This window comes from Thunnus thynnus, chromosome 8 (assembly GCF_963924715.1).
Source record: "Thunnus thynnus chromosome 8, fThuThy2.1, whole genome shotgun sequence".
Taxonomy (NCBI): domain Eukaryota; kingdom Metazoa; phylum Chordata; class Actinopteri; order Scombriformes; family Scombridae; genus Thunnus; species Thunnus thynnus.
Window position 1 is genome coordinate 3,718,877 of NC_089524.1, and position 11,754 is coordinate 3,730,630.

An 11,754-nucleotide genomic window follows, 5' to 3' on the forward strand; every position below is an offset into this window, starting at 1 on the left:
TCAACAAATCTCATGAGAAGAGCCGAACCAACAATGATCTCCTCCTATTGATATACTGATATATCTCATTCCACTGTGCCGTAGACCTCTGTTGATATGACAAACCCATCAATGAGCCACACCGCTGCACTGGGTGACATGTTCCTTCTTCTGTGGTGTACACAGGCAAAAGTCAGTTGTTGATGTAAAATGTTGCATTTCTTAAGGTTTATTAAGAAACCTTAAGAAAGATTCATGTAGGTGTATGATTTATGAGGTGAAAGCATCATCAGCAATAGGCAAAATCTGAATACATTTTCATGACCACTCCAAAAGTTAGCAATCATTGTAAGGTGAGTGGTAGAATTTCGACCTGCCACCTGTGAGACATGGGTTTGATTCCCAACTGAAGCATGTATGTAGCAAGCAAAGCAAAAGAAAAAAAAACATGTATGTGGCACTTTTTTACAAAGTGCTACATACATGTTTTTTTTTTCTTGTATGTATGTAGCACTTTTTTACAAAGTGCTACATACATGTTTTTTTTTCTTTTGCTTTGCTTGTATCAGTCCTATTGATGATAGAATCGATCTTAAAAAACGAAACATAGTATTTGTAGTATTGGTATTTTGATAACACAGTTGCATTAACAGAGCTTACCTAGCTTGTTGTGCTATATATCACAACCTCTTGACTTTGTGCTACAAGACTTTGTACTATACAATATATTTTTTTTTACTGGGATGCTGCATTTATGGTTAAAATAATTATTTACCAAGCTAAAACATTCAAAACTTAAAAAGCATCTCGCTGTTTAAATAAGTGATAAGATGATAGATGTACTGTTTAGCTTATTACAACACGTTTCCACTCCCAACTTGTCACATACTGAAGCTTGGTCAGGACCCCATGACGTCACTTTTTAATGCACTGGGTGTCTCTTTAGTGTCATTTTTCAATGTGCAATATCCCAGCAGTCACCGTTAAAAAATAATTATATTTTATGGTGTAACGATGCTGTGGTTAAGGTCTGGTTAGGTTTAGGCAAAAAAAAAACAAAAAACACTTAATTAGGGTTAGGGAAAGATCATGGTTTGGGATAAAGTAAAAAAAAAAATCTAAAGAAATTGTGTGAGAGCTGCAAACTACTAGCTGCTGCTGTTGATGCTGGCAGCTGCTACCAGTTGCTGCCATTGTTTCTGCTCTGGTAGGAATTTTTTTTAAATCTTGTTGCACCACCTACAGGTGAAATTGTGTCAAATGCTACAGTCTTGTTCAGCATCCACATCTGTGCAACTCTATTGAATTTAGTCAACATGGAATATTATATTTAAGAATAATGGAATTTGATAAGTAGTATGGTGGTGTTTCACTAATGGCCACAGGGTGGGGCTATTGGCACCATGTTTCAATATGTAGTGCACATTGACATGGAGAACTTGTGTGAAAAATTTAATTTCAATGAAGACAACTGTAGAAATATCATGTTAAAATATTATAGCAGCACCCCCTGTGGATAGAATCGTAACAAAATTTACACAATGATGCACTGTCATTGTTTGTACAAGATTCCCAAATTTGGTGTCAATCCGAATTAGATCTGAAGAGTTATGGCTTGTTAAATGCATCAGGCCATGCCTTCAAAGGTTTGGTAACCGATTACAGACAAACGGAAAATGATACCAAAAAACAAACACATAAGCTCTCCTCAGGGTCATCAAAATATGGTATGTACCAAGTGTGGTTAAGATTGGATGAAAAATGTGCGAAAGCAAAAAATGTGTTCAAAATGACAAAATTCAAAATGGCGGAAACATTTTTAGGCTCAAATGGGCGTGGCCTATATCAGTCTACTTGGTATTATCCAAGGAATACACAATACAAATTTTTAGGGTAGACCTCATGATTCATGAGTTATAAGCCAAAACGTAAAACACATAATAACTGACCACATGGTGTGTGAGCTGCTCTGCCAACAACCTTGCAAGTCGAAAAATGACACTGAGGGGGTACCCAGTGCATTAAAAAGTGACACCACAGGGTCCTGACCAACCTTCGGTATGTGACAAGTGAGAATGGGCTGCTTATTCACACACACTACATGTGTACTTTTGCTATTTTGTTGGTTTCTCTTTGTTCTAATAGACAATAAGAGTAATGAGTCCAAAAAACAAAGGGATCACATTCAGTTTGACAGACCAGGCTGAGTTACAGAAGCTGCTTTCACAACATTTTGGTGTATCAAGGAATTTAGCTTTTGGGAAGATATTCATGTGAGTAATACTTTCACAGAGGTTTGCAGAGACACAGCCAAGGGCACGAACTGCTTTGCCCTCCTTATCTTCCACTGTGGATGACAAAATCATTGTTAGACCACAGTTTTTAAAGGTTTTTCAAAATTGAATTTGCAGGAAATTGACATTTTAAAGGCAACAACAATGTGCTTTGAGGCGTAAAATGATCATGAGGACTCACTAGTCATACTCATGCAGCGGTCCTGCTTTCCCACACACTGTACTTTCTTGTTACACACAGCAGAAGATGATTTATTACAGGGGAAACACCGCGGGAGCATGTTTATCGGTAGCACACGCATCACTGAAACAGAATAGGGGACGTGGCAGAAACTGTACAAGACACTCAGTGACTTATTGTTCTTCACTATGACCAACATTAGACCAATACTACATGTGAATGTGATTTTGTGTTTAAAAAGGGAAACCTTTCTCTTTACTTACCAGGAACACCTCTAAGAATGTATCTAGGGTCACAGTAATCTGCATTGCACACACGAGCAAATTCAGCTGAAGCTTCAAAACCAAGATTGAATGAAAGTGTGTGATCTCCAATGGTATGGTAAAGGGAGGATGGCTCACACTCCCTATTATTGAAAGCTTTTTCCCAACTCGTTCTTTCTGTAAAGAGAAACATAGATCGAACACTGTAATTCAAAAATGTAAAATTCAATAAGTGAATGACATTCTGGAAAAATCTGACTTATTTTCAATACTTTTACAGATACCTTCACCTGGGCCAAGAACTTCACACGACTCATTAAATATACAGCTTTGGGAGACATGGTAAGTCCCTTCACCACTCCAACACTGAAGAGCTTCAGCTGCAATTTATGAAATAAAAGATGGTGAGTTGAACAATCAGCATGAATCCTGTTTTTCATATTAACACAAATACAGTATGCAAAGTTAATCTGATGAGAATCAAATGAAAATCCAATGAATTGTTATCAACAAATATATTAAGAATCAGAAATCAGTCATCAAATTAAATGGTTGCAGCATTTAGTTGTAAGGTTTTTGTCATTGTGACGCCTGCATTATCTCTCTTTCTAATAATGTTGTTTAAAGAATGGAACACTGCTATTTAAAAGGATTTTACATTATGTATTATTTATTGTGGCCAATAAAGTAAGGCTTATTTTTATTGAGTTCTGTCTGCATGTTTGAGTCACTTCTTGATATGAAGCATTAGATTTATTACCTAATTTCATGGGTAACAATAGTTTTACATTCTAGTTTTTAGATGTTATTTCCATTTTTATAACCACAACACTGAGTATATTTTGAGTTTGTATTCAACATTTTGAGATACATGTCTTTCTTTCAACCTCTTTAAATTACATTCTTACATTGCCATGTTGAATTAGTCACTCTGCTACCTATAATGTATTATTAAAACAGATAGAGGACTTGGAAGTGGACAGTGGACAATTTTCTGTGTTAAAGCCAAAAGCAGGATTTGGTGAGAAGCTTTGGCTGGGTTGCACATTAGATGCACTGAGGGGAAAAGGGTGTATATATATATGTGTGTATGTATATATATATATATATATATATATATATATATATGTTTGTTTGTTTTTCTGTACCACACAGAACCTGTAGGAGGTGAAAGATTATAGTTTCATTTCAATTTTTGAAAGCAAAACCACATAAGAATGTTCTGTTATTCAAGTCTGTGTTGGCGTTTATATGATTTAGCCAAGACCATCAATTTTTGTAACTTGATAACTTGATTTTTGATGGTACTTTAGTGTTTGTAATTTCCTGCAAAACAATAAAAAAATATTGACTCATCCTGCACTCGGGGCGTATACTAATTTTGTGTCCAATCAAATTCTTTCTCTAATTTTTATGTCCCTCTTCCATGACTATAAATTCTACCAGTTACTGACTGGCATACAGAACCTACGAGCTAGCTGACAGTTATGCAGAACAATGTGGTTGAGGTCTAATTCATTCATCTTTCCCTCATCCTCCTCCTGATCTAACAACATGTGAGGGAGGTGTGTGGAGCCAACAGTCCTCTGTAGCTCCTTATCATATAACTTTGTAAGCCCCGCCCACTTTTTTGCAGTCCAATCAAATGCAAAGGATTTGATTTAAATCCCTCTTGTACACCACTCAAATACTCAGTTTCCCTGGAAAATACATCACAGCACAGAAACTAAAGATGCTCTAACTTCAGTTTCACTGTGACTTCAAGAGTGAGTGAGGTTACCTGTGCTGGAGAGTGTCCAGATGAGAGTGAGAGACAGGATCAGCTTCATCATGAGTAAATCTGCAGATTACGGTGGAAATACTTTATATTGTGAACCTGTGTTAAGAAAGAGGAAGTTACTGGACACACTTGAATAACAAAGGAACTGTATTCCATCACTTTCAAAGCAGCAAAATTAATAAACTTTCTTGCTGTAAACAGCTGCAATACACAGTTCAACAAGCTACTAACTCCTCGTCTTTTTCACCTGCAGTAATGTTTGGATGAATGCATATATAAATTATTAAATGATAATTGTTAATTATATCACTAATTTCAAACAAACAAACAAAAAAACAACAGGTTAGATTATGTTATCCAGAGTTTTTCAACAGTAAAATATGTCCAGATATGCCCAGCACATTATATTGTATAATAATGGGAAAAATTATTATAGATCACAAAAACTTTGTCAACATTCAGGAATGAAAGTCTGATACTAATACCCCCTACACCTCAGTACAGAAATGAGACAGCATGATACAGATCAGAAGTTGAGTTAAGCTGAATAGAATCAAATGCAACTTGTTGTGGAAATTTTTCATCGTTGCTCAAGAGACATGAAGAAAGCATTAAAAACTGACTTGTTGAAGCAGTTGTAGACACTGTACAATCCATCACACCATCAGTAACAATTATACAAATGTCCAAACACAAAACACAAGACAAAAATACAATCATCTTCTATTTTTGGAGAGAAAGCATGTTCAGTTGGCTCTTTCCTTTAAGATTGTGAACACAAACCAGACAGCTTTATACTTCTCTAGAAGCAAAGCTTGTCCCTTAATGGACACTTCCACATACTGTTACACCTTCTTACAAACAAGTATAGTCATAAGATCTTACAGAGACGTCATGGTTAATCAATAACTTCAAACATGACATCCTTCAACTTTAGCTTGTCTAGATACCTCATGATCCACACAGTCTCTGAAACAGTAGGATGAAGGCAAAGATATCTCTAGCTAACCCCAGAGGTCACCAGATAACCCTCGGATAGAAACAAGTTCAAGAGTTCATCTAGCCAAGGAGTAGGATTTCTTCCCCCAACATGTTTACCAGAATGACATTACATCACAACAACATTTATACAAGTGATTTATAAAATGATAACCAAGTATTCAATTTTCTCTCACAAACTACAACATAGAATAGAATTTCAGAATATGTTAATAAAACTCACCCAGTCAAAATTCAACACACCCAGTTCATCAACAGAAAAAGTAAAACTTATAAAAATGTCTTGAATTTGTTCTGAAATGTGCAAGAGGAAATGTCTGTTCTTCCTCTCTGGTCAGAATGAAACCAACACTTCTAAAACGGTTTCATTTATACCTCCAACAATGACGTCTCAACCTCTTCACTGTTTTTTCACAGCCCAAGGTGGGGCAGATTTAGTGATCTGGGGGCTCAAGGCAAACTCAGTCATGTGGCCTCCTTCGCACTTTTCACCCTTTCTCTGTTGGTATTAGCAGAGGTAGACAAAGTACCGAAACCTTTAAACTATTAATTCCACACTAACAACACTTTGTTAAAAGTAAAAGGCCTGCATTCAAACATTTACTTAGGTAAAAGGGCAGAAGTATTATTAGCACAATAGACTTACATTTACTTAATACGTCAGAATTCTGACTTTAAACTCAAACATTTTTCACATGTGGCCCTAATCCTCTTCACTAACTTAACGTCTGGTCAAGATGGAGCTTATTTTAGTTTAGCTTTAGCTTTTATATACTGCTGGATAGTTTAATCTATATTAACACATCATATTTATCTCCTGATCATATATTTTGTATGTAAAATCTTAATCTGTAAAGTAACCAGTAACAAGCTGTCAGATAAATTAAGCAGAATGACAAATGCAGTGTTTCCCTCTGAAATAGAACAAAATGAATCTCCCATAGTGATAATGATGATAAACTTTATTTGTATAGAACCTTTCATACAGGAAATGCAGCTCAAAATGCTTTACAACAAAGGAATTACATGCACCAAGTGCCTCCCATGAAAGAAGACATAAAATGAACATTAAAAACATGTTCAAAAACATTAATGTAACATACGATGGAAAATGGAACCCACTTGATAATAATAATAAAAATAATATCAATATAAAGTGAAGATAGAATCCGTACCAGAAGTCAGAAGACATAACCCACTGGTAGTAATGATGATGATGATGATGATGATGATAATGATAATGATAATGATAATGATAATGATAATGATAATAATAATAATAATAATAGTCAATTCTAAATGTTACAAGAAACCAGTGTTAAATGACAAAATCGAAGACAACAAATATCCCATTTTCTCATGTTCTATTTTTAACTTCAGAACAAAATAAAAAAAAACGACAAATGAAGTTATTATAAAAACTAAGTTCAGGAACAAGACCACGCCCTGCTCCTTCTCACCAATTCACAACACCTGCGCCTCGTTAACCCAAATCACCTGTGCCTCCAGGCCACATACCTGCGCGCATATATAAGCACGCCTAGCCTCCACCTCTCCTGTTCGTCTCGGTTCTCTCAAACCCCACCCCCCCCAAAACCACATTCTCCTCTCTCCTCTCAGCGGGCGACGCGGTGGCTTAGTGTTTAGCACTGTAGCCTCACAGCAAGAAGGGCCTGGGTTACGAACTCAAGCCATCCCGGGGCCTTTCTGTGGTGAGTTTGCATGTTCTCCCCGTGTTTGCTCTCTCCGGTTTCCTCCCACCATAAAGACATGCACGCCAGGGCCTATACTTCCATCCCAGTAATTCTACTCTCTTTCATCATAGGAACCACCGGGGGATGATGAAGCAAAAAATTGCTCATCAAGACATGCCCCCACCCTGAGTCTCCATCCTCGGGTTCCTAGAAGCTCCAGCCATCCAAATCGACTCCTTCATGACGGCGACCCACATCCGGCGTCCATCGCCTCCCCTCGACCCTAACATCCATCGCCCCTCATCTTATTCCTTCCTGAACCATCTTGCTGATCAAATAAACTATTTAAACTATACACAAATGGTGTGGTCTAAGTTAGTGAAACAGCTGTTATTTGTTCTCTAATTTTGTATTGTAAATCGGATATGAAGTGATTGAATGATAAACAAAGATTTTGTCATTTCTGATTTGTTGTGACCATGAAATTTTTGACTTTTTCATCACAGGATATGCTGCAGCAATAAATGTTCTTTGTGTCTCTTTCACACAGGAACATACTGTTCAGACACACAAACATGGTTTTGTTGTATCAGATTGTTGCAGAAAAATGTACCAGATCAAAAAACTATCTTTTGAAAATAAAAAGGGAGTCAGAGGTCCAAGCAGCAAAGTGTTCTTTAATGCCCGCAAAAAAGGGGAGCAATTAGCACTTTTACAGCAAACCAAATCGCTCCAAAGGTTTTTCTTTGGGGCATAGTTTTTATTCCCTTGGGTCAGCATAGGTCACACCTATCATCCACCCTCCCTAATTTTTGACCAATTATTCTATTACTTTTATCTCCGTCACTCGTTGTTGGTCAAAACTCTTCAAAACACGTTTTGAGCTGTTTGAGGATATGTACTGGCATATTCAATTCTACCTGATTATATCCAATTTTTATATAAGTATTGGGAATCACTTTACACCATTATTGCCAAGTTGTCTTCTGGCCTTTTATTTTTTGTAAGTTATTCTAGTCATTTTATATCCTTATTTCTTGATCTCCTCCAGAGAGTATTTTTTTTAAAAGGTGAAGACTTTAATGCAGACCCAAGCAAAGTGACATGTAATACAAACACACTCAAATTTCTCCAGTGTATGATTATGATTCTTCTACCGTGCCTCTATACGTACATTGTGATTAAATATGGTTCATGAGATTATAACTACACCAATACAAATTGTATCACACTAGCCCTTATTGCTTATAAACTTATAAAATCAATCTGCATAGCTTAATATTGTCTTTAAGCACACCAATGACATTTAATGAAAATACACCACAGTTTCTATAACTGTCAATAAGCATTTTTTAACCAGAAGTTTTCAGAAGTTCACACAAGCATGTATACATATTCATACAATAATTTCCTTCACAGATACAGGGGTATACTAGGTTATATCCAACTGTGGTGCATATACACCATTGCTTAATGAAAGTCAAACATTTTCTCAGTATGGCTATGGAAAGTTACATTTTCTCACAGACTGAATGAGCTGACACAGAAACATGCAAACTGTGGTTGTGATCTGACAGTTGGGTGACAGTTAAAAAGAACTATATGTGAAGAGAACCAGAAATCTTTCAAAGTTAAGTAAATGCATTTTGATCATTTTGAAATTTTGATCACTGTGTCAGTGCATTCGCAGCTTTAGAACACACCGGAAAGCAATAAGGGCCGTAGGCAGGATTTTAGAAATACTGAGGTCATAAACTTGGTGTCCTCAATGGTAGCTACATGCCTGAAAGCCATGCATCTGAACAATAGAGAAGTAGTGTCGTCAAAAGTCTGTAAAACAGAAACTATTCTACACTATGAGAAACAACAACAAGTAGTTGATCTTCTTCTCTTGCTGTTCTGCGATTGTAAACCACATCCCAACCACAGGTCTGCAGGTTCCCAGCCTGTATGAGGGGCTGTACAAGCTAAAGTTCATTCTGGCCATCTCACATACAAACATTTCACAAACTGACATGCAATATTATCAAATGACAACCTGAACAGAGTTGTTGGTGAAATTTTTCAGTCTACCACAAATACACGTGAATGATATGTGCATTGGAGCTTGAGGTCATGTGGGTTATGCATTCAGAGGTGGCGTGTTAGACAGAGTCTGCAAGAAATTGACCCTATTGGATGGTCTTTCAGAAGATGCCATGGAATATGTCACCAAATGTAAATCAAGAAGCACAAAGTCAGTAGTCAGTTTCTTCCAATCCACTTGGACATGGTGGAAAGGGTACTTAAATCCTTTATTTGAATGAGAGTAAAAGTAAAAACACTTGATTTCAAGTATAAGTCCTGCATTCACAATTTTAAGTCTACTGCAAAATTTATTTATTTGGGTGCGAACGTCACCTTTAAACAGAATACTGAGAAGGAAGCCTTCCCATGAATTAAGCTATGCCGAAATCATGAGTATTATCCAATGCAGTCCATGTTTTTCTGAAAATCTCTGTAAGAGGTGTACAGTGGTAACTTCAAACAGTTGCAGGTGTCTACAATGGGCAGTTTAGAGTTGGCTCCTATGTCATGTTCTTGGTGAAGAAATTCAATTGAAGGTTGTGGAGAGAAGCCAATTGGTGGGACAGTTCACATGTTGAGGGATTCTCTCGTACCTCAAAGAGATCTTGTAATATCACAAGATTGGGTCACTGCCTTGCTAAAGAAAACAACTATCAGGAAGGCGGCTGGCTGTGATGCAATTTGTGGGCGCACTTTGAAATACTGTGCCGACCAGCTCAGTGAAATCTTTTCTAGTCTCTTCCAATTGTGTGCTGATCATTGCAAACTTCCAACTTCCAACTTGCAAATCGAAAAATTCCAGAGAGTTAAATGAATTCAGACCTGTAGCTTTAACATCTTTGGTAATGAAAATTTTTGAGAGAATTCTAAAAGATAAGGTTATCTCCTTGGTGTCTGACAAACTTGATCCCTTGCAGTTTGCCTATCAGGCCGGCAAGGAGATAGAGGATGCAAAAGTCTTCATTCTCGATAGAGTCTATAATCATCTGGAGAAACCACAATCTCATGTTAGGCTTTTATTTGCAGATTTTTCCTCTGCTTTTAATAAAATGCAGCCACATATTATAATAGATCAGCTCTCATCTTATTTTAAATTACGTGATCAGTTCTTATTATTGCTTTTAAACTTCTTAACTGACAGGAAACAGAGTGTTCTAGTTAATGGCATTATGTCGGATCCATTGGCTTCAAACATAGATTCACCCCAGGGTTGTGTTTTGTCACCCCTTCTCTTTATCCTGTACACAGATAGCTGTAGGTCTCATAGAGAAGTCAGCTATCTGGTGAATTTTTCCGATGATTCGGTACTTCTGTCTCTTCTTCAAGGCTCAGAGTCTGACCATGGTAATGCCCTCCCTGACTTTGTCAGTTGGTGTGATGAAAACTTTCTAGACCTTAATGTGTCAAAAACAAAAGAACTTGATGTTGATTTTAGGAGGAACTGTAGAAAACCAAAATTAAGTATTATCCATGGTGATAATATTGAGATTGTTGACACATACAAGTATTTAGGAACTGTGTTCGACTCCAAACTGAAGTTTGATGTTAACACTGAGAGTATTGTGAAGCGAGGCCAAGAGAGGATTCACCTGCTAAGGAAGTTAAATTCTTTTAATGTCTATAAGGACATCTTATGTATTTTCTATCAATCTTTTATTGAAAGTATCTTAATATTTTCTTTTATTTGTTGGTTTGGGGGTCGCTCTGTCAAGGACAAGAACTGCCTCTACAATATTGTGAAGGTCTGTTCTAAGATAATTGGTATCCGGCAAAGAGACATGCGTTCTCTGTGGGAGAGACAGGTGGTCAAAAAAGCATGGGGAATAGTTTCCCAACCCAACCACATCCTGTCTTCCGACTTAATTTTAATGCCCTCAGGCCCTCGTTTTACAGCGCCACTTGTGAAGACACTCTTTCAAAATCTTCACTCTCTTTCAAAAATATTTCCAAACTCGTGGAGTTTTATTGTCTTAACTAATCATTTTGGGGCTTGTTATTGCTGGGACTAGGATTTTACTTATTTATTACGTATCTATTTGTTGTTCATTTATGTACATGTCTCTGAGTACCTGTGTACTGACTGTCTCTGGCATAGATCTGTCTGTTATTTGTTTTTTTGTTTTTTTGTGCATGGTCTGGGTACACTGCCAAACTGAATTGCCCTTTCGGGATAAATAAAGTTGTCTGAATCTGAATCTGAATCTGAATATTGGCTCCAGTGACAAAGGTGAGAATTGTCTTCTGTGTTCCCTCTTGATCTAGAGAAAAAGCAATACTTCAGAAATGACACTGACAAGATGCACTGCATTATTATTCTAAAGTGAGAGGATATTTTAGTTCATACAAGAAATGCTTAAAACACTACATTTACCTTTTGCATCTGTTCAGTAGTCTCTCCAGAAAGGAACAACTTCTTCAGCACACCTTCTATTGCTGCCAACTGGAGATAGGTGGATGGTGAAGAGGCTGTCAACCAGGTCAGCTGTGAGGGATGTAG

The 11,754-nt window shown here is 37.0% G+C and overlaps 1 protein-coding gene across 2 annotated transcripts in view; it reads right to left on the reverse strand.

Annotated features, from left to right (window-relative positions):
- Nucleotides 1-5,848, reverse strand: part of LOC137187332 (urokinase plasminogen activator surface receptor-like) — a 141,053-nt gene extending 135,205 nt beyond the window's left edge. Inside the window, exons 1-5 of one of the 2 annotated variants that reach the window (XR_010929195.1) lie at nt 5,720-5,848; nt 4,498-4,593; nt 2,718-3,097; nt 2,455-2,577; nt 1,711-2,326 (exon numbers count right to left, since the gene is read on the reverse strand). Coding sequence is in view for 1 of the 2 variants with exons in the window: in XM_067596154.1 (XP_067452255.1) it covers nt 4,498-4,549 (52 nt within the window). In the remaining variant the exon portion in view is untranslated. Of the gene's footprint in view, nt 1-1,710; nt 2,327-2,454; nt 2,578-2,717; nt 3,098-4,497; nt 4,594-5,719 lie in introns of those variants that run through there. The other variant, XM_067596154.1, reaches the window with a different exon arrangement.
- Between the last annotated feature and the right edge of the window lie 5,906 nt (nt 5,849-11,754).